The sequence below is a fragment of the Phoenix dactylifera genome, chromosome 3, assembly GCF_009389715.1.
Source record: "Phoenix dactylifera cultivar Barhee BC4 chromosome 3, palm_55x_up_171113_PBpolish2nd_filt_p, whole genome shotgun sequence".
NCBI classification, from domain to species: Eukaryota; Viridiplantae; Streptophyta; class Magnoliopsida; order Arecales; family Arecaceae; genus Phoenix; species Phoenix dactylifera.
In genome coordinates this window covers 17,272,167-17,299,308 of record NC_052394.1, presented here as the reverse complement: position 1 = coordinate 17,299,308, position 27,142 = coordinate 17,272,167, and the positions used below count along the sequence as shown (strand labels likewise).

The window sequence follows — 27,142 nt, the reverse complement described above, 5'->3', positions numbered from 1 at the left end:
TTCGGGCGGTACTCTATGGACCCAGGAGACGGAGCTACCTAGGGCATTCCGTGATATTTTGTTTTTAGATTTTATTGGGTGTATTCGTACTCGTGTAGTAATCGTTTATTACATGCTTTGCTTTCCTTTCATCTTTTACGTCTTGAATGATGATGAAACTTGCGGGTGTTCGACACAATGCGTGATTTTTTTCCAATGAGGAACCTATTTTATGAGGTTATTAGATGATATTTTTGTTGCATTTCTTTGTGTTCTTGTCTTGATTATTGTTATTCATATTTTTCATTGGTTTCTTATAAAAAAAAAAAGAAGACGTGCTTGGCAACCAAAATCATCTACTGTTACAAACTTTCAACATCTTGTCATCAGCAACACCAAATACTGAAAACTTGCACCCTTCTTAAGCTTTTTCTCAGGTATTCATGAGACTCAGAAATACGATGCTTAATCTTCATGAAATAATATGTTACACTCTTAACCGTTAAAAAAACCATTCTATCATATGGCCCGAAATTTTTTGACATGAAGAAATGGCAACTACTTCTTAAATGAGGAACTCTTGCATCAACAGCATGCTTCCTTATTAGCATTGATTATGATTTATACCCACAAAAGATTTATTTAGATCAAATTTAGCACATTTACAAACAGATATATACGGAGCTCTGAGAAGTAAGTATATGAGTAAATCAATGACCATATTGAGCACAAGTACAAATATAAGCAAGCCTGAGGGGAACACACCGGTAATCAAAAAACCTTATTTTACAAACACAATTCTATGTTAAGCCAATCAAATTTCCAACATAATAGCTGACAACCCACACACAGAATAATAAATAATAAAATTATCATTAAGATATTTCTTCTTCCGAAATCTGTATAAGTGTTATCTCATTCAGAAGTTACAAAAAACAAAAGACAAGAGGGGTAAATCCCCAGACTGTTCATTATTCCAAAAATCCAGGACATAAATTACCCCCAACTCACAACATTCTTGCAACAAATCCCACTTGAAATAAGGATACCACATCCTTACTTCACCCTCTTTCTTTCCAAACAATTCCAATGTTTTCTGGACTTCTGGGAAAATTATAAGTTAAGAAACAGTAGCAGAAAATCACTTACTTGGCTCTCTTCTCTGCAACTCGCCATCTCCAACCTCCGCAGGAAATCCTTAAATGGCTGCTCTCTGATTCCATCAGATGCTTGAAGGCATGAACCTTGGCAGTTGCATTCTCCGGCATGGGCTTTATGGCTGAAAATCTTCGGCTCTGATACCATGACAAGCTAGTGAGAAAAAATGGCTCACACACTCCATGCGAGTCCTTTAACTTGATAAATAATGAGGAGGAGGCTACCAGAGATGACATCCTGTAGGAAATGGTCATATCAACTTACAACAACTTATTCAGTGATCACAACAATATAACTATAGTGGTTACTACATAATATATAATTAAACCTAACACATTTTATGAGAGTGGATTTTGTTTATATGAGCAAAGTTTTTTTTTCATTTTATTTTATTTTATTTTACTAAAGATTCAGATCCAGTCAGAGGACTCTAACAAATCCTAAAACAAATAACAAACGTTGGAAAGGAATTTCTCTTAGATCAAAAAATTTGGTAAATCAATGTAAGTTTAAGGGTGCCAATGTTACTGCATTTGGCTATCATTTATATAATAACATTGCAGGAGAGCTTTAGAAAATCCTCAATAAATCAATAGAAAGCGTTGGTGAAGTCAAGTTTTAGATATCAAGAAGCAAATCCAATCCTGCTATTATCTAGATTTTGACCAGATTTCCTCTCATCCAGTCATCCTAATTCATATTAAAGGAAAAAAAAACAAATATCAACATATTAACCTATGACTTGGTATCCATTCATTTCCATGGGCCGTAACGAACCGGCCATACGAACCGGTTCAGGTTCAGCAAACCTATGCACAATTTGAGCGGTTCATTTCTCAAGACGGCCTAGAAACCCTAATTTTTCTGGCCCCCTCGAGGCTATATAACTACGTTACCAAAGCCCTAAACCCCAATGTCCCAACTCTAAAAGCCCTAGTCTTCTCCTCCTTTTGGAGGTATCCTTGTTTTCTTTGCCCCGATATTCTTCGATTACCAAATCCAATACCTGTTGTTTTTCAAAACTCTAAATCCGTCACCAGAACTCCATGATCTCGTTTTATTGAAAGCTTTTAGGAGTTCTATGTGTTGGTGGAGGGTTGCTTTGGATCCGTATTTTGCGGGCAAATGAGGAATCTCATATTTAAATGGGTAATTTGCGTCTGAATGATTCCATTGATGCTATCACCTAGGAGATCTGATGCCCTGATCTTATTGTTTTATCCATTTATTTACGTTTTTTTTATTCGATGGGTTGTTGTTGTTTACAGTTTAAACTTCTTTTTAATTATAGAGTTTTGATGGAGAGTTGCTTTGGATCAGTATTTTGTGGGCAGATGAGGAATCTCATATTAAATGGGTAATTTGCGTCTGAATTATTCCATTGATGCTATCACCTAGGAGATCTGATGCCCTGATCTTATTGTTTTTTCCATTTATTTACGTTTTTTTTATTCGATGTGTTGTTGTTTACAATTTAAACTTCTTTTTAATTATAGAGTTTTGAGAATGGTACATGGGGGGCAATGAAGAGTAGGTGAGGTGATGATCATGACAAGTGTCCCTATTGGTTTGACAGCCGGGATGATGGCTTTCATTGTATTAGCTCTATCTGATCCCATCTCTTCTTGGCCTTCCCACTGTTATTTTTGTTTATTTCATATTTTGATTAAATTACTTTGTTTTTATTTGTAGGAAGGAGGTTTCATAAGTTTTGTCATCATGGTTCACTGATTTATATTTTTTTTAATTTGAAACTGTTAAAAAGCTTGCAGTTTTCCTTTTTCTTTTTGATGCAGGTAGAGGAAGGAAGACCTTCTCCCAAATTTTAATCAAAAAGCTTACAGTTTTTATTATGATTTAGTTACTTTCATCTGATTGGCTTTTGCGTTAGGATATAATCTGTTATTTATTCAAGTTTTAATGCAATGAGAGATTTGGAGAGGAGGAAGCTTGTTTTTATTGGTAGGAAGAAGGTTTGATAAGTTTTGTCATCGTGGTTCACTGATTTATATTTTTTAAATTTGAAACTGTTAAAAAAAGCTTACAGTTTTCCTTTTTCTTTTTGATGCGAGTAGAGAAAGGAAGACCTTCTCCCAAATTTTAATCAAAAAGCTTACAGTTTTCATTATGATTTAGTTACTTTAATGTGGTTGGCTTTTTTTAGGATATAATCTATTTTATTTATTCAAGTTTTAATGCAATGAGAGATTTGGAGAGGAGGAAAATGGATGAAACAACAGTTATGGAGAGAAATGGAGAGAAGAAAGTTGAACATGAGATTTTTTTCAAATTTGAAGGGAAAGGATAGGAACTCTTCCCTCACAAAAGAAGGGAAGGGGACGTTTCTTTCTCTAGCAAGATCTAACTAAAAATCTAATTTCCTGTCTCTTCTCTCATGTTCATCCTGACAAGGAGAGAGTTCTTTTTCTTATCCAAAAATTTTCTTTTCCCTACCCTGAAATTTGCATCCAAATTTTATGTAAAAGAGATAATGGTCAGAATAATGTTTTTGAAGCATAAGCAATATATAAAAAAGATAATCTGGTTTAAAACATAATCGATTTTTTAATTTGCTAAGAAATATCAATTGATGATTTGATTAGAACAAATGATTGGTGATGCTGAGGATGAAATTGGCAGACTGTAGCGTCAGAAACAGAAAGAGAAGACAAGGATAAGCTTATATGGATTGGAGATCAATTGGGGACGACTTTTGTTCGGGAGGATGGTCCGTTTCTGAGCTCTTTCATCTGCTAAGGCATCATAAGAAAGATAGGCAGAAAGATATGCTGAAAGAGGCCGCCCTGAAGCTGGTGAAAATTGGGCCAAAGTTACAGACCATATATTGTTATGAAATCAATATCCCTTCTTTAGAACATGTTTCTGTGTTCAGTTGTCCTGAACTGAAGAAGATCCTATTCCAAAGCACAGCCTGCAAACAACAAAAAGTTGCAGATATGGTGTCTTCAACAAAATTAGAATCTCCAAAACTCTTTCTTCAAAGAATGGAAGAAGGTCTGCTTCATTTGGCAACCATAACCGCAACATTCAGTTAGTTGCACCTATGGGCTAGTTTTTGCCCTCCCCTCTTGCTGTCTCATTGAGTTGGTCATAATAGCCTTCATGAAATAAGCATATGTAATTAACCCTCTTTAGATTGGTCCGAGTAGGCCTCATTATATGAGCATATTTGGTAATCGTCCTTTAAATCTATTGCTTTTTTTTGGTAAACAAATCTATTGTATTTTTACTGGGGGATATTCAGCAGAGAATTCTGTTTTGCAGGCAATGAGAAAGGAGTTTTTTTTTTTTCCATAATTCTAAGGGATGTTAACAACTAAGCACTTCATCAAAAAGGCTAATCAGAAGATGTTATTTGGGTTCTTTGGCTCTATATAAGTTTCTAAGATCTACCCAGGATGGGTTCTCATAGATATAAGATCTGTTTGAATTTTATTAAATAGAAGAAAAGAGATAGAAAAAGCTTCAGAAGTTAAACCTGCTTCCAAAAAGCTCCAGAACTCTTGTCAATATCATGGCTTTTTCTTTGATAAGAAATGTTTTGGATTCGGCGAATGTTGTTTGTTCATTTTTTTTTCATTTCTCTCCTTTGATATTGACCAGCATAAAGCACAAAGAAGCTGAATCTAATCTTTTTGAGTCTTCTTTTTCCACCAATAAGTCCAAAATGAGGGTAGAGATGGAACACCATCTCTAAGATTCAAATTATTAAACAGGGACCAGACCTTCTTGGAGTAGTGGCAAGAGAAAAGGTGGATATTTGATTCAGTCTGTGATCCACACAAAGGACAGCATGAAATATTAAGACATTTCTTCACCAATATCTGCCTGGTGTTCAGTTTATCATGAAAGGCAAGCCACATAAAGATTTTTACTCTCGCATATGCATATGGCACTTTGATATTTCATCCCCAGATCATTTTCTAAACCAAGACCTAGCAGAGCTCTCCTTTTTCCTTTCTGAATGACATATCAAGATAAGGCCAATTTAGTGGCAGATCTCCAATCCATGCAATTTAGTTTCTCCTATACACTTAAATTTTTTAATGTGGGTTGCAATTTAGCAATCCGCATCAAGAATTATTTATGCAATTGGAGTTTGGAGGTGATCTGCAATATTATTTTATTTTATTTTATTTTATTTTTATTTTTGAGAGAGAGATCAGAGTACCTAGATGTTCAGTTTTGATCAAATAAAACTAAATAAATTAGTAGTTTCCTTCTAGAAGTCATTGATCAAACATCCTCAGCTATAATAAACTAGTAGCTAGCTCAGTTTTTGTAGGACCGGTGTGAGGGTGGGGGAGCTCTCCCAGGTGCTCCGGCCGGAGCATGAGTCGGGTCCTGAGTGTGCCTGGGTCTGGTGCCTAGGCCTCCATCCGAGGGTCGCACTGTTCTTATGGAAGGTCGTTTGGAATCGGCTTCCGACGAGAGCAATACTTAGCGGACGGGGACTGAGGCTGCCCTCTGAGTGCAGGGCATGCGGAGCCGATGAGTCGGTGGACCATGCACTGTTTCAGTGCACATGGGCGAGGGCGACGTGGCGTGCGGCGGGGCTGCTACGATAGGGTTGGTCTCAGGGAGACCAGTTTTTACGGACCATCCATTGGTGGTCGGGCAACCCATTGACACGCCAAGAGGCGGTTAGAGCGACCTGCACAACATACTAGATATGACTGGCAAAGAATGCTCGAACCTTCAGCGAGCAAAACATGTCACCTAGGCTCGTAGCGGAGAGCGCCTGGCCGCAGGCGGCAGAGATTGGTTGTGTTTCCTCCTTAGTAGGACTTTTGATAGCTCGGGATATGTGGGACTCTCACTTTGCCGCGACAGCTTCTTGTACGATGTTTTTCACCAAGGAACCCCTACCCCCAAGCTTCCTCAAGGTCAATTTTGATGGATCGGTGCTGGATGGTGGCACAAAGGATGGAGCGGGTTTCGTTATTAGAGATCCGAACTCCAAGGTCGTAGCGGCGGGAGGTTGTCAGTTATTTGACTGCACGGTTTCTGGAGCAGAGCTGAGAGCTGCCTGGGCGGATCTTCGACACGCTCAGCGTGTGCTATCAGCTAATTCAGTTATTTTGGAGGGTAACTCGGCTACGGTCATCAGTTGGATCCAGGGGGGTCAGACGGTCGATGCTGCCGACCATCCCTTGATTCGCAATATCTGGATGATGATGACGGACAGAGGGGTGGTCCGGGCGAAGCATGTGTTTAGAGAAGCCAACGGAGCTACGAATTGGGTGGCTACGTATGTGGCTAACCATACCGGTAGTACCCTAGGGGCAGGGGATGGGGAGTTGCCTCGGAAGCTCTGTGATATTTTGTTTTCCGATTTTATTGGGTGCATCCATACACGTATTGTATAGTTCACTCGGCCTGGCAAAAAAAAAAAAAAAGAGGCTATTATTTCTTCTTTCATCCTCACTCATTAAGCAACTTACTTTTTCTTCTTCGACGTCGTCTCCTTCATGTTCTTATTAATATTCTATATATTCTTTTTGTTTTGTTCTTGGTAACGGCCTTTTTCTCTTCAGTTTTAGTGATGGAAATTTCTTGTTAGATAAGCTAGATTTGGTGACCATTAAACTAGATTTGTTGTTACCTAGATTATCATGATGTGCAGTAGCTTCATCATGAGCAAAGGCATCTAATTCCCACACAGGTACGTCAAAAGGAACAAGAATATAACAAAACATGTTGAGTATTAGTTAATTTGCCATACTTTTATTCGACAAACACAGCCACACCGGTACGTCAAAGTGAGCACGATTATAACAAAATATGTTGAGCTTTAGTTAATTTGTTGTACTTTTATTCGAGAAACACAGCAGAGGCATTTGTTAGGTATTTGATTAGTGATTGCAGATCTTTAATCCCGCCAACCATGAAAAAATATTTGGGATTATATCTTTTAGTTTTTTGTCAAAAAAAAAAACTTTTGTTCATGTAAAGAGATGAAAGATGCTCTCGCTAGTTGATTTATTCTCTGGTTTTTCTCTAAAATATTAAAGAGAGAGAGCTAATTATAAACTTACAAGAAATAAATCATGTTGTGCCCTAATTTCCTCCATGACCTTAATGATTGAAACTTACAAAAACAACTCAAGCGAACCTCTCTTCTTTAAAAAACCTGTTCCCTCGCTATGCGAGAATGGTGAGTGCAACAAGAAGCACAGGCTTAACTTTAGATAGTGGCGAGTTAGTAGCAGTAAAAACTTTAGTTTTTTTTGGGCCATCACATTTATGTATTTACGATTCATATAACTGTATTGATGATATTGAAGAGTGTTCTAATTAATTATTGAAGCATAAAGGCATGTTTGCATAAGGGGAAAGTTTCTTAACAAAGGCAGATGATTTCTTTGAAAAGGAGCATAAATTTCACTGACATCTTTCTTTGCGTAGTAGAAGCTTAGAACAACCAACAAGTTACCATTACCAAACACCTCTTTTGATACTATATTGATACTATTTTTTCAGAACAATTACCAAACACCAATTGCTTTGAGAATGTTTGTTCCAGAGTCTTTTTTATGAATCCCTGGCCCCTCGCGTACGGTTGATGAAGCGGTTCACCAAATCCCGCGGGTCCCAGCACATCAATACTAATGATGGAGACACTGACATCAAAAGAGAGAACCATATCTGGAATTTCTTGGGTTAAACAAACTTCTTAAGGTTTGTCACTGAAAAAACAAATCTATTACGATTTGCAATGCATTTTTGACACTAGATGATCTGCAACTTTATATCTGGCATGAATCAATGAAAAAAATAAAATAAATGATAATACATTAGCAATATACAGTGCTTATTGTACAGAAGGAAATTGGAATGATTGGTAGGAATTTGTTCAATATTTAGAAAAGATCGATAATTGAGTTGCCAAGCTAACATTATTTGCGTAATTTTGTTTATATAATTTTGCCAAGAACAGGTGAAAATGCTTTGAAAAATATAATTTATGTAATTGATTTTTTTTTTTTTGAAGAAAACTATACTTATTTGGCTTTTTCAGATTTTCTATCTAAAAGAAGAGGGATATCATGCATCATAGTAAGAGAATAAGCTACCCCACTAGCCAAAAAGGTCAATAGAGGATTATCTCCTCATTTATTCTCTATCCAAGTACTGCCTCATAAAATAATCAGACACATCAGGAGTAGTTCGGATTATATCTTTCATATGAAAGAATGATTAATTTTCCTTCTTTTCCTGTGTCATCCTTTAAATTGTATTCCACTTAAAGCATTTTAAACTTTCTCATTCATTAATTTGCACATCTCTCGAAGCAATGTTTGCTCGAACCATCGGTGGATTTATGCAAATAAAAAATATAAATATTTTTTTGCACGGAGGATACATCTCCTACTCCATTAGGAGTGGATTTGGTGGACACGAGACCCATTTTTTATTGAAACTTTTTCACATTAATTATATAAGAAAACATTTATATCACATACTAAAAGATTTAAGTGTATAAATAATGCAACATAAATGGAGGCTCTAGAAACTGCATACAGGAAACGGCGAACGGAATCAGAGAACTCCGAGTGGCCTCTTTTTATAGTGGACAAATTGGTGACACCCGACCCTCTCGTCTTAAAAAATTGTCCTCTTCCAACGGATGGATATCGACACAACTACTACCCGGCCAGCGACGGAATGGATCGTCAATGTACATAACTGCCCTTGCGTATAGTTTTATGGGCTCCTGCTTTGGTATCTCGGAGGCTTGGTAGTAAAAAATAAGGAAGATTCTATCATCCTAGGCTCATAAAATTCTCATAGCAAAACTATTTTTTACACCTTGAGTAATACATGGAATACTCTTTCAGTAGGGGCGAGGGGATTATTTGGTGCATTTCGAAATCTGTTATTTTTCGACTTTTGAACTGTATCCATACCCATAATATGTGATACATCCATTTTAGTTTTTAAAAAAAGTAATACATGAAATGAGAGTCATCTATGCTGGCGAATGTAAATAGGGTAGGTCCACTTATCTTTCAAGGGTTTTGTGTATAATCCTGTGTGACACATTGGTATTATAGTGGAACTCTACTTTATGATAACCTAATTAAGTGGATTATATAATTGGGCAATATTTTTTTTAATTTATAAATCCCATTTTGAGCACTTCTAAAAATAGATTGTTTGCTGACTTAAAAAGAAAAATACCTTTTATAACCTAATTTGCATTATATTTGGATAAATTGAGTCTTTTTTTTTTTAGGGGAGGGGGGGGGGGGGATTCATGTAAATCTTCTGAATAAAACAAACCACGAGAAGCGAGGCAAGTGTGTAATTTGTAAAATAGCGATGAATAAAGAAAAGTATGACATTAGTTATAGAAAAACAAATAATTGTCATCATATTATTTATGTAATCTCATTAGTAGTGTTAAATGATAATTTTGGATAATTAATTATGAATAAACTTAAGATTTTCATTTATTCTTGGGACGATCCCAAATTAACTTGACTAGTAGCCATCACCAATTGTTGGCTTGCACCAACTTTTAGCGGACCATACAATTTCTATAACATAGAGTTGATGTAGGAAAACTCTTTTAAGCCATCAAAATTTTGATAGGATTGATTGATACATAGCACATGTAATAAGTAAACAAACTCACCTCTTTCTTATGTACCTAATTAATGGACTAACATCAATAATTAAACATTAGTATAGCCAAAAATGAATGAATTTGAAGATCCAAAGTTAGCATCCAAATACTTTTTCTTATAGGAGGGTTCTTACCAAGGTAAATGCCTAAGTAAATGTTAACCCTAATCTTGTAGATACTATTTTGCCCATAATTGATAATCAATAATATCATAAACATCTCAAACAAAGAAATATATTATTTAATTGATACAACAAGTGCATGTCATGTGGGCCAAAACTCATGAACCTTTTTCAACGGTGACACTTGATTGCATGTATAAATATATTTAAGGATGCAACGATTAATTAAAATTTTTATCCTATACAAATATTAATAAGATCCAAGCATTGCATGAACCACTAAAAAGTCATGAGCCCAGCAAGAAAAGAGCTCCAAAATTCTAAATTAGCTTACAAAAGAATCGTGCGCAAATCAATCACATCCAAATCTTATTTAAATTATTCAAATCCAACTGCAGAATAGCTATTAAAATTTTAGTAAAATTTAAATTGATTATACGATAGAGTTTATATAGAAAAGATATATTATACTATGGGGGCATGATAGTAAATATGTGCAACAGAAATGGCAAACACCAGCTCCCACGCGCCCCATGCCATCTTCCTTAAAATCCTCCAACGCCGCCGTTTCTCTCCGCACTCTCTCTCTTCGGAGAAATTTCAAAAAAATAAAAATAAAAAGGCGAAGAAAAATTCGTTCGATCGATTCCAGCAAATCGGCACGCTTTCGCGACCATCAGAAAGCAATATTTTTCTTTAATTTCTTGGAATTTTTGAATTCTTTGGAGCTCGAAGTTCAAAAAAAAAGCGAGGGATTCGGACTTCGGAGGACAATCTAACGGTAACTTTCTTGTTCCTAGTAATTAATGAGAGAATAAACGTATTCCGTTTCGTTCCATTGATGCCCTAAAAAGTCCTTTGTTTGATTTGTTTTAGTTTTCGGGGGCTTTGGTCTGAGTCCGTGAGTAGCAAGCAGAAGAGAGCAAGCTTCGAGGTACTTTTCTTTTCTTGATTTCTGAATTTTTCTGGATTTCATCGAAATCTCTTTCTTTTTTAACTTGAATTTTATTGCGGGTTCTTTTTCTTCTTTTTTCTTCACTTGTTTTTGTTTTTTTTTGGAATTTTGGATTAAGGAGTTCGATGATTTCATTTGAAGATGTTATCGGATGACTTCGATTGGAATATCGTACTGTAGCTCGTTTTTATTTTTTCGTAATTCTGAATTTTGTTTTTAGGGTTTAAGGGAGTATAGTTAAAGGAAGTTATTTTCCGTAATTCGAAATCAAGAGTCAAGATTTGATATTTCTGTAATCTGATTATATATTTATATGAAGACATGCTAGTGGAATAACCAAAGTTTTTTCTTAAAAAAAATATTTTAAAACTCTATTTTCTTCTTACTTCTGTTCGTAGTATTTCTACTCTGCCCTCGAAGAAATAGTGATGGTTGTTGAATTCCATAGGGTACACTAGTTTATCTTTTTCTTAATTTTTCGCTCACTTTTTGATAATATTATTCCCTTGCATGTTCAAAAGGATGGGAAGGTTCTTGTTTGTCTCATCTGGGTTTGTCTTATTTCTATCATTGTTGCATCTAATAATTTCTTATTAAGTTTCTGCTTAAGATTCTTCTTTAGTTTTATACATGTATTTAATTTCTACTTCAAATTTTTAACATATTTGACATCATAATCTATCCTTTTATAGATTTTATTGACTGTGGTTTCTTTGCATCCTTAGATGGGATTCTTTCACTTCTGGATTGATTCTTTGATCTTTCTCCTTATTCCTTGACAAAGGACTTATGTTTGACCATTTTGTGTTTGTCTTTTAGGATTTTAAGTTATTGATATCAATTTTGACATCTGATAATTTTGGCAGTCTTCTATGTGCTTATATCTCATTAGGATAAGTGATTCTTAGAGGGGCTGCATCTTTTTACTTGAGATTGTGGTGGGGTTTTAAGAAGTTTCTTCACCTCCTGTCAGACCTGTTTCATTATTTTTTAAGGGTTCTTAGCTTATATGCTTCTTTTTCATTTTTTTTTGGGTTTCGTATGTTTTTTATACTCTTATTTTGTGATGTTTCTTGATCAGGGGTTCTGCTACCCTGCTGATTGAAGCTTTTGAGGAAAGAAAAGTGTTTAACTTGCCTTTTGGAAGATACCTTCTGTGACCCACATGAGCATAAATCTGCAAGTTTTCAGAAATGAGGAAGTTCTTTTCTTTTAGAGCTTCAGCATCCAGCAGTGCAAACAGCAACCCAACACCTACGGTTCCTCCATCTTCCAGCAAGGAGAACATCTATTGGGAGACACCACGGCAGAATGATGGAAAAATTCCAGTGGGTGAAAAGATTCGGGATGGCTCTCAAATGCTCAAGGATTCGGCTTTTAAACCAGTGAATCGATACCCAGAATGTGAGGTTATGCCTTGTTCGCATCATAGAAGAGACCCTTCATTTTGCTCTGCAATTCATAGTAGTACAGGAGAAGGAAATATGTATTGCTTAAGCAATTTAAGCAGATCGCCATCTGCTTATGGCAGTTCACCCTATCATGTCACTGAATGCCATGCCCAGTAAGTGTTTATATACATGAATTACTGAAATTTATGTTTGTGGTTCCTAGGGGTTTCTCTTGCTTCCGTTTCTTCGATTTTCTTGTGTTGAACTGTGATTGTAGCCGATTCTCGATAACTAGACTTGGGTGTTTTTGCTTGTTTCAGTTGAAGTCAACTTTTAGAATTCTATTTGTATTTATGAGTGAAACATCACTTGCATCTTGTAGGCACTCTTAGATTTCTAGTTTTAATTAATTAAATAGGTAATCTGGTTATTTCTTTTTTGGATAAGAATTCCTATATATAGATCAATTCGCATATGACACACTTTTATGTGTTTATTTTTATATTGCATCATTTGTTGAATTGGATATGTCCTGCATAATTACATTATGGAGCTTTACATGCTCTCTCTCTCTCTCTCTCTCTCTCTCAAGAATTGACAAGGGACCACTTATACATTTAAATCACTATGATGATGGTTTTATGATAGAAGTGCTTTTAAGGCATTTCCATCCATTTACTCCACCTACGTTTGTTTGGAGAGAAATGGACTGATTCATAATTTCTGATTGTCAAGTAGCTTGATAGCATGATCTATAATTTTATTGGGCCAACTCACCAAGCATGCAGTATGGTGATGCCAATGCATCTGCCCTTGTGGGCATGCTTGGAGTGGCATAACCTCACATTAATCTTAATTTACATTGGTTTGCTGCTTAATTGTTGCATGGTACTCCAGTTGTTTTGATAATCAAAGATAGTAAATAACAAATAACTTGTTTTAATTGATATATACATATAGTCATATATGCTACATGGTTGCTCAAGTTGTAGTTATTTTTGTTTGCTACTCCTTTCTAATTTCTTCTGCAGTCCTCTTCTGCGAGAATAAAGAACAATTCCTTTCATTGTTGCTCTAAGTTTTTAGATGCATGTGCCTCCACAAAACTTCATAGCATGTTGGAATTGAAAAGAATTGACTTTCACTGCAGTTGCATGCTGTCACATCCTACTCAGAAATTTTCTTCCTTAATTTTTGCCTAAAATGTGGGGAAACAGTTTTCTTTCATATTTGACTTATTTTCACCTCCCACGTCATACTTCATTGGCTGGTTAAAAGTTAAGTATTATTTGAAATATGACGATTTATCCTATTGCTGAAAATGGCATTTGTATCACTTTTAGTTTTTTGATCGCCTTCATACTTTCTCTTAAGCAAGAATCAGATAAAATCGAAATGCATAAAATTCAATTGGCAATATATATTGCATGATAATGATGACCCAACAATATGGGGCAGCGTGGTTGCATTTTGGATTTCTGAAAAGAAATGATGATAACTTATTTTGTGTGTTTAATGTAAAATAGAAGATGTGTGGAGCAGGAGTTCTGATTTTTGCAGAAGTCATTTTCCATATTTATTAACTTTATTATGCTTTTTATATAAAACAGGTTTTATGAAAAGTGATAGAGCAATTTCTAAAATCAACTTCTCTAATGTGTGGCAGAAGTGGGTGGAGAGGCATTAGTTTGTTTTTATAAGACTTGGGAAGCAAACAGCTTAGAAATTTAAGATTATGTTCCTTGGTTAAAAAGATTTATGATATTTCAGATTTGTTGTCTGGACCGACATCATTCTTATAAAAATATTATGATGGGGAAACTCAAATAAGCTTTACTCTAAAATTGCTTAAAATATGTGAGATAAGTCATTGATAATGTCATGTTTCTGACCCTGTTTGCAGTTTCTTGGATATGGGTTTCTCAGAATTGATAACAAAATTTCTGAAAAAAGTGCGTGAATGACGTAATATCACTTTTTGCCATCTTTATTGATTCATACAACATCTCAGAAAAGAATAGCATAAAGTGGTGGCAGTGTCCAGGATTTTTTTCTTGGAACGACGCACCTAAATGCCATTCCTCACCCTATGTTTCTAGGGAAATTTATTATTACACTCCCCTTTCTGTGATAGCATAATTTCCCCATTCTATATAAGAGTTAGAATTATATGTTAGCCACAACATCTCGCATATGCAATATATTTGGTGATGCTAGACCTGGGAATGAGTAGCATGTTGAAGTTTAAGCTGTTTGTTATGCATGCCTTGATAGGTGATAAGCTTATAGCTTCCAGCAATTTCAAATTACAGAAATTCTCACTACAAAAAATCCGAGATAGAGAAAGATTACAGTTAAGCATTCATTAGCAGTTCCCTTTTGTGTCTGTATATGTTCATTTGCATTTTTCACTAGCGATGTTTCCTGTTGGTGCTCACTGCGGCCCTAATTGATCATATGTCAGTGATATTTTTCGGTTAAATAGATCAGGCTTTTGACTGATAGAAGATTTTTGCTATGTATATTAAGATATTGCTTCTTTCTTGACAGCATTACCATTCTTGGTATCACTGCTTTCTCTTTCCCCCCTCCCTCCTGTTTTCCTTCCCCCATCTGACTCTGTTTGGTGGTAACCATTCAGTCATACATACATACATACAATTAGTCCATCCATCCATCCATCTATTTGCATGTATATATGTATAAACTGTATTTACGTACATATGTACATACATATGAATGTATAAATTGTCTCCCTTTTGGACACGCACATATGGTTGTGCACTTGGACACGGAAATGTGCATGTGTCTTTAGACATGGTGCACACTTGCTTGTGATGGATTCAAAGATGGATTCAAACTTTGCCCTCCCAAATTGGAGAGGTTTCTTAGTTCTAGAACCAACCATCTGGATGTGCTCCTTATTTGGTGTCTTTTTGGATAAATTTCTGATCTTGTTTTGAACTGTTTGTCTGACTGTATGATATTTTTCCTTTTACTTCAGCTTGGATCCCCAGACTCCGGAAGGGTGTACACAACCTAAAGGTGGTGGTCGGTCTGCGGTTCATCATTTGCATGGTGTTGAAAAATTAGATTCTCCTTGTTCATCCAGACATTGGCAATGTTCATCAGGAAATTCACCTTTCAACTCTCCAATTCCACTGAGATGCAGGACTGCTCGCCTAACTCAGGTTTTAGATAGAAACGGAATTCTAGACCGCTACGTTGATGGGGAGATTCAGGATATCAAATCCCAGAAAGATTCTCAGAAATATGTTCTCGATACTGAAAATGATTGTAGTATGTCAGAGAATAGAGTATTTCCCAGCTCAGGAAGGCCACCACAGGTTCAGTCTACAGCACCATCTTCACCATCATATTGCAAAGATCACCTTAGAACCCACTTATTTCGGGAGGTAAAAGATGTCCATCGACACCTTTCTGCACGAGATTGGACAAGAGATGATCTCAGGCCAGCATCCCCAAAGAGGCACATGAAAAAGACTCAAGAGAATTCATTGCTTGCATTGCATGAGAAATCTATGATGAAGTCTCAAGATTATGACTCTGAAACTATTACAACAATTGAAGATATTTATGAGGATTCATCAGAACCACTGCCCTCTTTGACTTTAAATGACATTGGCCAACATTGTTCTACTGATTGCACTCCACCTTTTGAGAATTTTAACAACTGTTGTAGTAAGGAGTGGTTGGGTTTTCAAAGTCAAAATTCTTTTCCCAAAAATGGTTCAATGGACACTAAAAATGATAAAGGCACAAGTTCTGTGCTATTGGAATGGGATATAGATGAAGAGTTACTTAAAAAGGTGAAGGAGGTAGAACAAATGATCATGCTTCTATCAGAGGAAGATTTTGAGCTGGAAGAACTTCAGAACCGCAGTTTGAATGTGCCATCATTGCTTCAGACTATTAGGAATATTACTGAAGAGAGGAAAAACTTGGCAGTTGAGCTCTTATCACAAATAAAGTTCCGGCTTGTAGAGAGATCATCTACAAAAGAGGGATTGAAACATGCTAAGTTAGAACTAGACATTCGAACTAGGAGGTTGGAAAAGGAGAAGAATGAACTGCAATCAAGTTTAGAGAAAGAATTGGACCGAAGGTCCGGCGACTGGTCCACGAAGCTTGAAAAGTTTCAATCTGAAGAACAGAGGCTTCGGGAACGGGTAAGGGAACTGGCAGAGCAAAATGTGTCTCTTCAGAGGGAAATATCTTCACTTAAAGGTTCTGAAGTGGATACTAGAAATAGGATTATGAATTCTGAAATGCAAGTAAATGATCTGACAGCTAGTTTGGAGCAAGTGAAGACAGAGAATCACAAGCTCCATCAAGGCTCATCTAAATTGCAGGAACAATTAAATGGCGCAGAAGAGGATCGAGATTTTATCAGAAGAAGCTACAAGGAGAAAGAGAGGGAGAACAAGGAACTGCAGAAAGTGGTTGTACGGTTGCAAAGGGTCTGCAATGAACAAGATAAGACAATTAATGGTTTGAGACAGAGCTATAATGATGAGACTGGAAAGCAATCTGTAGAGAGAGATGATCGTGTAAGTAGGTTGCAGATGGAGCAATTACGTCTGACAGGTGTGGAACAGAACCTGAGGAAGGAGGTAGAGTCTCTCAGGCATGAGCTGGAATCCCTTAGGCATGAAAACATGGGCCTCTTGAGTCGCCTGCAAGCTACTGGAAATGGCTATGGGTTCTCAGCAATTAAGCTTGACCAGGAGCTTTGTGCCCAGGTAGATTTCTTGCAGAATAAGGGCTTTTCCTTGCTCCATGATTTTGATCACTTTAGTGGTGAGCTATTGGGCTTTATAAATCGTAAGAAGTATGAACATGGCCAAGAAGCTAATGATGATCAATATTCATTTGCTGACTGCACTGTGAAATATCAGAGTTTAAGGAGGGGGCATGAAAACTTTAGAAGAAGTTTGCAAACAATAGCAGCAATATTAGTCGAGAAGTCCAGTTCACAAGCATTGGATTGTCAGCCAGAGACTACAGAAGGTGACGGGTCAAAACATTCAAAGGTATAATCTACTTTTAACTTTCTTTGATTTTTATAGACAAAATTAGAATTTTAATATTTTAAATCCAACCCCACTTCTAACATCATCTCAAGAACTCTATAAGTGGATATATCTGTAATCTGGATAGTTGATATTTGAAATGCCTGAGTCAGGTGCAATCTTGCATATTAGTCTAGGGGAGAATCTCTGATTACTGCATTGAGTACTAGACAGTTTATTCCATTTACATGTGGCGGCAAATGTGTGGACATGCAATCCATTGTCTTCTTTCTTCATGCCATCACTGCCAACCTCTCATTCATGAGCAGGGAGCAGCGGTTATGACATGAGAAAGTAGACAGATGGATGGCACATGCCCACTTATGCCTCCAGGAAAAAAAATGAAATTTTTGGTGCTGGAGATGGAATATGATATCTACAGTAATAGTAACAAAAGTCCTACAAATTATGGAATACATAATAGTGTTCAGCTTCATGATAATAAGTCTTTGGAAAGATCCTTCTCCCCTGATGGTATCTATAGGTTTTTTTCTCTTGAAATTCCTTTTTGCCTGATGTTTTCCTTCTACTGATCTAGGATGAATTAGAACTTGAATTGAAGGCAGAGACTATGGTAACGAGAGTACTGCGAGAGAAACTATGCTATAAAGAACTGGAACTTGATCAACTACAGGCAGAGATGGCTTCTTCAATAAGGGTTCATGATGTCTTGCAAACTGAGATTCAGAGGCTGCAGGATGAACTATCCTGTCTCACCCACAAGATGAAGGATATGGAGCTTCAGGTGTGGCATTGTCTGCTAAATATATCTTCCATTAGTATTATCTTGTTAACAAAATGGATATGTTCCATACATGTGCAATATAATGACCATCTGGCGCTGACAATTTCCTATACATATTAAGAATTAAATGTACAAGTAAGGGATGTCTCTACATATTAATGGCATCGCACAATGCTATACAGCTTGAATTGTTTCTAAATTGATATTTCTATTCTTCTGTGTTTGTGATATCTTTGATGAATATCTGCCTTCATATTTTATGCAAATGTCCATGTTTAGATATGTATATAGGTGTGTCTAATTCTGCTGCTTGCGATCTAGGTCAAGCATGCAGCCTGGAAGATAAAAGAGAAAACATTAGATAAAGATTATTAGATCATTTTCTACATTTTTACTTTTGGCCAGAGGGTGGGGGGGGGGGGATGGGTTGCAGCATCCTGATTTACAAGTTGAATACTTAATCTATAGCTGGCATAATGATAAAGCCTATGGATGTATGTTTATGTTTTGTACGGAACTATACATAAATGGATGCATATTTTTTCTTTTTGATTTCTTTTTTGAACCTTTTTTTCTTTTTGTAAATATACGTCTTTTGCTTTCTTAAGGCTTCTTTTTTACAGACCAAGAAAAAGGTTTCTCATCTTGTCTTTTTTAGTGTCTTGATGTAAAAAGTTACATGGTACAGTTGTTCCAGCAAAGCATTATGGATTGTATTAATAGACACTAGCCACCATGACATACATCCAGATCCCTCCCAGTTGGCTTCTGAACTTCTAATTCAGATTCACTATGTCATTCCCCTGTTGCAGATGCTTCCTACTTGCTTTACAGACCAATAGATAGAGTGTCAATTTATTGGTCTTAATGACAAAAATCTACATGGTTCACTGCTAGCAGTAAAATTTATTTAAATATACAGGACACCAGTTACCATGATCTGCACATGGTTTTTATTCTTTCCATTTATTTAATACAGAATTGAGAAAGGCTACAGTGGTATGTGTTAGCCACTAACTACCCATTTAAATTATGGTCTTTTCCTACTGTTATTTGTTCTATATCCAATAATGGTGACAGTGATAATAATAAACAGATGCTGAAGAAAAATGAAAGCATCAACCAGCTCCAGCATGACCTTCAAGAGTGCACGAAGGAACTGACTGCAACACGCAATATACTTATGAAAATTTCTGAGGAGAGGGACCATATGTGGGAGGAAGTGAAGCGTTCAAGAGAGGAAGTTATGCTTCTGAATCACGAGGTTCTTTTTCTTAAAAAGAAAATTGAAGAACTTGACGAAGAGGTTCTCACCAAAGAGGGGCAGATTGCTATCCTGAAAGACAGCCTTGGCGACAAGCCATTTGACATCCTCGGTAGTCCTAGATCAGTGAAAGAATTTTCACTGGAATGAGTAAAAATGAGATGAAGACTGATGAATGTAAGTCTGTTAACCGTTCCATGCTAGTTTTCTTTGCCTTTTCTTTTAACATGTTTTTCTTGTTTCTTTATTGGGTAACGTGAGAGTGCCAGTTTCTGCTAAAGTTTTTTTAAATATAAACTACATGTCTTTTTCAGTATTTTTTGGAAGTGTTCTTGCTTATATTTAAAAGAATTAACTGTTTGAGGAGAGTTTTTTACTCTGCTCTCAATTCAAAATATTTTTTAACCTTGCTATGAACCATATATCTCCTTGGAGTATATGTTCTATTTTATTTGAACAAGGCAGTTATATAAACAAAACTCTTGGAAATGTAGAGGACGTTTAGATGCATGTAACAGGCTAGGCCAATTATATAAGCATTCTAAGAAGTAAGAAGTTGATCATGAGCCTCAAATGGTTGTTAGTTGTTATGTTTTTTAGTAATGGTGTTGGTTATTGCTTAGAAACTTTTGAAATGGTTCCAAGGATTTGTTGATTACTTGAAAGTTTGAATTCACTCCAATGCAAAAGGAATGCTTATCCCCTGAAATTGTGGACCTATATTCTAAAAGACTAATTAAACAAAAAAAATTTATTTGGAGCTAATAATTAAACAAAAAAATGAGAAAATGTATTGTGCATAGATGTTCTGTCTATTATTTTTGTCCCTGTTCCTTGGAGACTAGTGACAATTTTATAAATTAACAATAAGCCCCTCAAGTTGCGTGAGTCAGACTGTTAAACAATAAAAATTTTCTAAGAAAAGAAGATGAATGTGATGGGAATAAGAATATTGAGATGAATATGTGGTAAAACTATGGAGGATAGAGTTAGGTCACATTAAAATAAGATGATGAAAGCATGTTCTTCGAAAATCAGAGGAGGTCCTAATAAGTAGAGGCACTTGAATATGTGGAAAAGGACCTAGGGAGTAGCCAGAAGGGCTAGAGCAGTTGTGAGAAAGGGTATGGAAAAGCTTGTAGTGATACTGAAGATAAACATTAAGACATGTTACTAGAAGAAAAGCTAACCTCAAAATTATGGTTTTGTTTATAGATTTAAACACACCGACTTTGTTGTTATGAGTGTCTGGATGGAATGCTCGATAGAAAATTGTAGATTTGTACCTACTTATATCCTTTGCCTAACAGTGGCTTTGTGTGTTGATGAACAGTGCATTTTACTCCCAATATATGCTTCTCAAGCTGACCATTGACGTCTATAAAACTTGTGTGACTGACCCTAGCATAGATACCAAAAATTGGTAGAGGTACATTTGAGACCCATTTTCCAACTAAAAAAGGAAAAGGTCTTAGCAGATCTATCATACAAGGGTTGAAAACGGGACGGACATAATCCAACCACATCCATTTCCATATCCGGTTCGATTTGAATTCGGATAGGAGTTCCAGCATCGAATGGATCCGGATCCGAATTCGAATATCTACTTATCAATCTTGTCTGATCCGGATTCGAAATCTTAGTCTAAAATCTGTAGCATATCCATTGAAAAGAATTCTTCAAACTCATATGGCAAGTGCTTAACCGCCAAGCTACAACATCCTTTTTACTTCTATATTAATAGTTTATTTTTCTTATCATATGAATTCAGGTAATTAAATAACAATTTGAAGTATATTTTCATATTTTATATTTGATCATTATTTTTATAAAATCATATTCTTTATCTTTGATAAAAAAAACTGAAAATCGAATATACTTTGTTTTATTTTCTAGAATATAACCTATTCATGAGAAAAGTCCAAAAGATTTGGATTTCTCTTTCAATAACCATCATCATAAGAGCTGCACATATGAATTCAAATTGATCAACAAATTGGTTAATATTTCAATATTAATTCAAATTATTTATTCAGTATGAAATAATTTGAAGTATTTATTCAATATAAACATATTTATTATTTAGTTAAATCAATTCAATTATAAACATATATTTATAGCCCTACCTTGCCATCCCTTATTGGTTAGACAATCATCCAGACGGTCTCACTTGAACAAGTGAAGGCATTATCTCCATACAAAAAGACGCCCTAGATCTTGGGATTCTTCTTCTCTAGCAAATTATTTACCTTTTCTTCCAGAAACAATAGAAACAAGGGTTGTGGTACCAAATAGAAGTTTTGCTTGGAAGAGGCACAGGAGGAAGTCTTCTTTCTATAATAATAATAATAAAATTATAAATAGAATAAAAATTATGATAAAAAATATTAAAAATTATATTAGTTATTATATAATATACTGTACATAATATTATAATTATAATAAAGTATAATAATAGCATATTAAATTAATTCTGAAAATTAGATTAGAATAAAAATTTATTATATGTAAAATATCAATTTATTCAACACTTCATTGTTAAAAAAATTAAAATTAATAACTTTTATGTGTTTCTACATTTATATGATTTTCTTACAAGATATATAAAAAGTAGATAATTCATGTTTATTTTATTGATGATATAATTAAAGAATAATGATGGAATTTGATGTAAAAAATTATTAATATTTTTATATAATTTTTTATTTGCAATATTCTAATACAAACTCGATCGAACTAGTGACCTGAACGATCGGTATCGGCACAGGTTTAATAACTATATCTTAGATCTTTAGTTACTTATATGTTGATTGCGATCTGCATGGTAAATTCTATTTCCGTCCTAATGGTTATATAACTAATATTAATTTTCATCACTAAATGCCACTAAAATTTGGTTTATATCTGAATAATAGCCGACTTATATTAATATTTTGATAAAAATGGATATAACTAATATTTGACTTGTATCCATATCCGTTCAGAACAAATATGGATATGCTTAATATTCGATTCGTATCCATATCCGTTGAGAGCAAATATGGATACTAATTTTGGTATTCGTTTAATATCCATATTTGTATTTCTTATGGATATAAATATGGTTATACCAGCAGCCGATTTATATCCGATCCATATTCAGCCTACATATGCTGGTACATGACTCAATTTACACTGCATTTGCTCCAATATATGCTTCTTAAGATGACCACACACATCTACGGAACTTATGCGACCAACCAGCATGAATACCAAAAAATTGGTAGTGATACTTAAGACCCAGTTACCAACCAGAAGAGGTTTTAGCAGTAACCAGCAGCGTGCAGATCTGTCATACACTGATACCTCTGTCATATACTGATACACTACTCTTGACTTCTGCGGTAATCACTATGTGACAAATACCAGATTGGCTCATTTACCTGAAATTGCAAATCTTGCATTTAATCATCTGTTAGCAATTTAGCACATCAGAGCAACGTGGATGTTTGAAATCAACTGATTCTAATGTGAGCATAACTCAAGCTTTATTTTTTTACAGGTTCCATTTGCTGGGATTGTTGTTCTAGGCTTCTTGCTGCTTAAATCAAATATCAGAAGAAATCTCTCAGAGTTTGACTGTCATGCTGGATGAACAAACATTGTTGCTAGAAAACAAATAGTACTTTTTTTGTATATATATTTTTTTAGGTATGCTTTTCCATTTTTTTCATTGATTGAACTCATATAGAGTAAGTTTATTGGTGAACAGATTTTTTTTTTTCCCCTCTAGTTTCTTTTATAGGTATCCAAAGGTTTAAGGGGGGACATTATTGATACAGGAAAGCAGGTGTTATTTGATATTTTCTGTACATATATGAGGTTGCAATCAAACTTTATGCAATAAAACTTGTCTCACTGAATTAGCTGGTAAGTGCAATGTAGATGAAATATTTAAATGTGAATTATCATGCGTGCGCTGAGGAAATTACCGGTGTTCTAACTTGAAATTTTTCGATTATATAGAACTACTAAAACAAGTTCAATGAGTTTATCCATTGCCTGCAAGGATGCAAATGGTTCGACAATTTTAACAATTTTTATATTATTTTTTCTAATTGATAAACCTATTTCTTATGTTGTTTCCTTGCAATTGAATTCATTCAACAATTTTAACAGTGAGATTAACCCGCCAGGGGACCCCACCCCAACCCACTCTCCTCTTTTTTGTATACCAGATCACTTATACTGCAAATTTTGAAGCCAAGTTCTGTTGGCATTGGTTAAATGGAATGCCACAGAAAGTTTTGTTGCGAATTAGAAGAACCTATTATGGCAGATACGTTACTCTTTTTTTGTTCATGTCACAGTTGGTATGTAGTTAACCTTCATATGTTATGTACTTCAAAGCAATTATGGATTATACTTTTGACAATTGCCAATAAAATGTGATGTGACCAATGCGAACAAGAATATAGATGTCTGTGGAAAATGCTCGGTTCATAAAACAGTCCTGATTTCCACACCTAACCTCTGCTTATAATTATTTTCTTGTATGAGTATAGAACTAGAAGATTAAATTGAAGGAACCCTGGATTGCATGGTTTTGGATTTGGTTGCTTTCATAAACTTATTAGACAAAAATCCATTTGTTTTTCGGGTATCTCCCCTAGACTCGAGAAATACAGAGATCTTCATGTGGCGGTACTCCTTTTAATTCCCCTTCTGTCATGTATTCTGAAAGCAGATAAAGAAAAAAAAAAAACAAAAGCACCCTCGTAATAATAAAAATAAGCAGAGATAACCTCACTACTGAAGCAATGATAGAAAGGAACATACTAGTTCGCTCAAAAAAAGAAATGGAGATACGTAGTAGAAGGAAAGCTACCATCTTGAGGAAGCATCGTAATTGTCCCTTGAGATGGATGCTGGTGTTAGGCATCTGAGTAATATTAAGAAGCCTACAAATTGCTGAAATCCATGATTTATATGCTAGAAATTTGACACAGAGGCAAATGACCTAATTGCTGAAATCCATTTTGCATGTGGAAGTCTATTGACTGGTTTCTTTCCACCAAACTCATGGCATTTTCGTTACAAATCTATGGGCCAAAGGAATCCAGAACACGTAACTTCTATGTCTTACCTGATTTGTTTCTGATATGTGCCCTGGAAAGCTTGCTCACCCAGCTAACCTAAGCTAAGTCAACCCATCTAAATCTTGACCTGCTTGCAAGTAAAATATCAGATGCTATTGTTTGATTACTAGTACCTCTTGACATCACTGGCATGGTCACATAGACTCGTACAAACTATGGTGAAAGTCTGATAACACCAAACCGATGCCATGTTACTATCCCAACCCAGGCGTTTAAATGGATGGTTCTAAGAGTATATAAGCACCACAAGAATGCTTAACTTATCCGATCTGGAACTATTATTCGTCAACAGTTATTAACACTATCTATAGGTAGGAGATTACATTGAATTCCAAAAAGATAAGATGAGGTTTGTTTGTTGTGGGAGTTAGTGGTCCTTTCAAGAGTGATATGTCCGTACAAAGTTGTGACTTGTAAGGTATAATACATACCACAAGGTGCATCATGCCTTTCTACCACGTGATGGGGTATGGACTGAAATCGCATGCTTCATGAGGAATTCTTTTTTCGAAACAAGAAATTTCTCTGCCTTCAATGCTGATACATCTGGTGCTGAACTTGCACATGACACAAAGCAGGCCATGATATAAATCAACATAAGCAGCTCAAAATCGAAGGATAAAAATGATTTTATTAACCAGTGGGTTTGTGTAATCCTCTTGTAACATGGTATCTCCTGCCTCAGTAATACTTTTTGTTTCTTTATTTTATTTTACTTTATTTTTGGTAGAATACTTCTTGTTTCTTTATTCAGTCAGCTGAAGTGTCATTTTTTCCCTTTATCTATTGCCTTTACTGCAAATTTGTCTTCTTAAGGTGTAATAATGGGGTCAGAGATCATATATAAATGGACATCGCTTAACCATCCCAAGTCCCAACCAACCATGAAAGCCATCTTCAGAGCTCTTTCTTTCCTCTCTGTTTTGATTCTACTGCATTTTTATGCAAGCTTTCCATCACCCCCCTCCTTGGAGAGAGAATCTCTAGAAGAGAAGGTCCAAATAAGAAGGCTGTTGGAGCCTGTGGCTACCAACTCTGGAAATCTGAGAGGCTTCCGTGCAGCAGCAGACAAGCAAACTGAGACAGAGGTCGGCGCAAGCTTGAGGAGGCTGCCACCAACTAGCAAGTCAAATCCAACACAGAATTAGGTGAAGAGATCTTAACAGGAAAGAGAAAATATTCTCTGCCAATATTTTGGTAGATAGCTTTAATCTTTCTTTGCATTTTCTGACTTTGTAGGAGAGTTCGCTCCTTGATCTTCTGTTATAGCTCTGATAACTTAATGAGTTTCTTTGTAGCCCATGGTATGTAGATGACAAGGAAGGTAAGTTTGTAATGTCCATACAAGAAATCAAAGTTAATATTTCTCCTATCAGATAGCAAAATCATCAGCACTCTACTATAAAGTTACTAGGAAGATTAATGGAAACTTAGCCTTCTGATTCAGAGAATGCATTCACTACCTGCTAATTATTCTTGAGACAAAAATTATCCAATTTCCTTTTGATCACCAGTTTATTGGAAACCTTGGTTAATAAAAATTAAAGCCAGATTTTTTTGTTGTTCTTTCACATATTCTTTTTCTATGTTTCTCGAGAATGTATTAGTAGATAGATTAGCTAATGACTTGCAAGGAGAGTGGGAGGTGATTAGTTTCATGCATATCCCCACCAAGAAGCTCTGAGACAGTGGTCGAAAGGCAGGTGGATATACAGGGAAGAAGTACAAGGAAACGATAAATCCAGCCTTTAAAGGTTAAAAGGCATATCTTCCAACATGTAAGGTCGTGGCAACATGTCCAACCTCCTTTTTCCTTCCGTACAAGTAATGCACATGAGATTTGTCCTTCTTCCTGGAAAATTTAAGGTGGTTCACACCCTGTGCCCATGAGCTTCCCAATCAGTAGCCATTCCATGGTGCGAGGAGAGACTGAAATATTCCAATTTATCAGCCAATAGGCTATCAAAATATCTACCAATTTTTTCTAATCAGTTTTTACTATATAAAATAAATATTTAAATCAGTTTCTTAATATATTATTTAATTTCTAACTCATTTTATTTATCAAAATTTTGATATTGAAATTCTCCAAACATCGGCCAAGGATATTTTGAGATCACATGGTTTCTAAACATTGTTGAAACGCGCTTCCCAGCTAATGCGCAGATGGTGCAACCTCATTTACTGAAGTTTTGTTTTTCACCATGATCATCATCAAAAAAAAAAAAAGTTACTAAAGTTTTTCTCACTCATCTTTTAAAATTTTTTGCCATCTATTTTATCCAAATTTAACACCAAAATTGCATTGAACCACGGAATCAAAATCTAAGCGCACAACACGGGTCCTACGCAATTAAACTAGGGGAAATTTTAATTTATCTATGTAAACCAAACCAAACAAACTCCATCACCGTCTTATCCTCCTATTTTGTGGATATATGAATCAGCAACAACACTGCACTTTAATCCTTTTCGTTCCAGCATTTGATGCTCTGATCCATTTCTTTAATTTTTAGGTGGTAGATCTTTTACTGATCGATTAATTGCCTTAACATCAGGCCTCTGAGCGAGGCAAAGCATGGTGTCCAAGCAATGGCAAATTAACCATAAGATATGACATTTAGGCCTAAGCATCCTTCTCACA

The 27,142-nt window shown here is 35.5% G+C and overlaps 1 protein-coding gene and 3 non-coding genes across 5 annotated transcripts; all 4 read left to right on the top strand.

Annotated features, from left to right (window-relative positions):
• The first annotated feature begins 2,253 nt into the window (after nt 1-2,253).
• Nucleotides 2,254-2,344, top strand: LOC113462853. Its single transcript, XR_003386085.1, has one exon. It is a non-coding gene; the product is annotated as a small nucleolar RNA Z101 (small nucleolar RNA).
• Nucleotides 2,345-2,462: 118 nt separating this feature from the next.
• On the top strand, nt 2,463-2,552 carry LOC113462852. The gene has a single exon (XR_003386084.1). It is a non-coding gene; the product is annotated as a small nucleolar RNA Z101 (small nucleolar RNA).
• A 117-nt stretch (nt 2,553-2,669) lies between these two features.
• LOC113462854 lies at nt 2,670-2,758 on the top strand. Its single transcript, XR_003386086.2, has one exon. It is a non-coding gene; the product is annotated as a small nucleolar RNA Z102/R77 (small nucleolar RNA).
• Nucleotides 2,759-10,471: 7,713 nt separating this feature from the next.
• On the top strand, nt 10,472-23,265 carry LOC103709058 (golgin subfamily B member 1-like). 2 transcript variants are annotated; one of them, XM_008794235.3, is made up of 7 exons: nt 10,473-10,693; nt 10,789-10,846; nt 11,949-12,431; nt 15,263-17,312; nt 17,890-18,096; nt 19,193-19,537; nt 22,902-23,265. In XM_008794235.3, exons 3-6 carry the CDS (start codon nt 12,061-12,063, stop codon nt 19,508-19,510), a joined length of 2,946 nt encoding a protein of 981 aa, XP_008792457.2. In that variant the 5' UTR covers nt 10,473-10,693; nt 10,789-10,846; nt 11,949-12,060; the 3' UTR covers nt 19,511-19,537; nt 22,902-23,265. The 2 variants fall into 2 exon arrangements, with proteins under 2 accessions (XP_026661184.2, XP_008792457.2); XM_026805383.2 differs by lacking the exon at nt 22,902-23,265 and having other exon boundaries at nt 10,472-10,693; nt 19,177-19,310.
• Nucleotides 23,266-27,142: the final 3,877 nt, after the last annotated feature.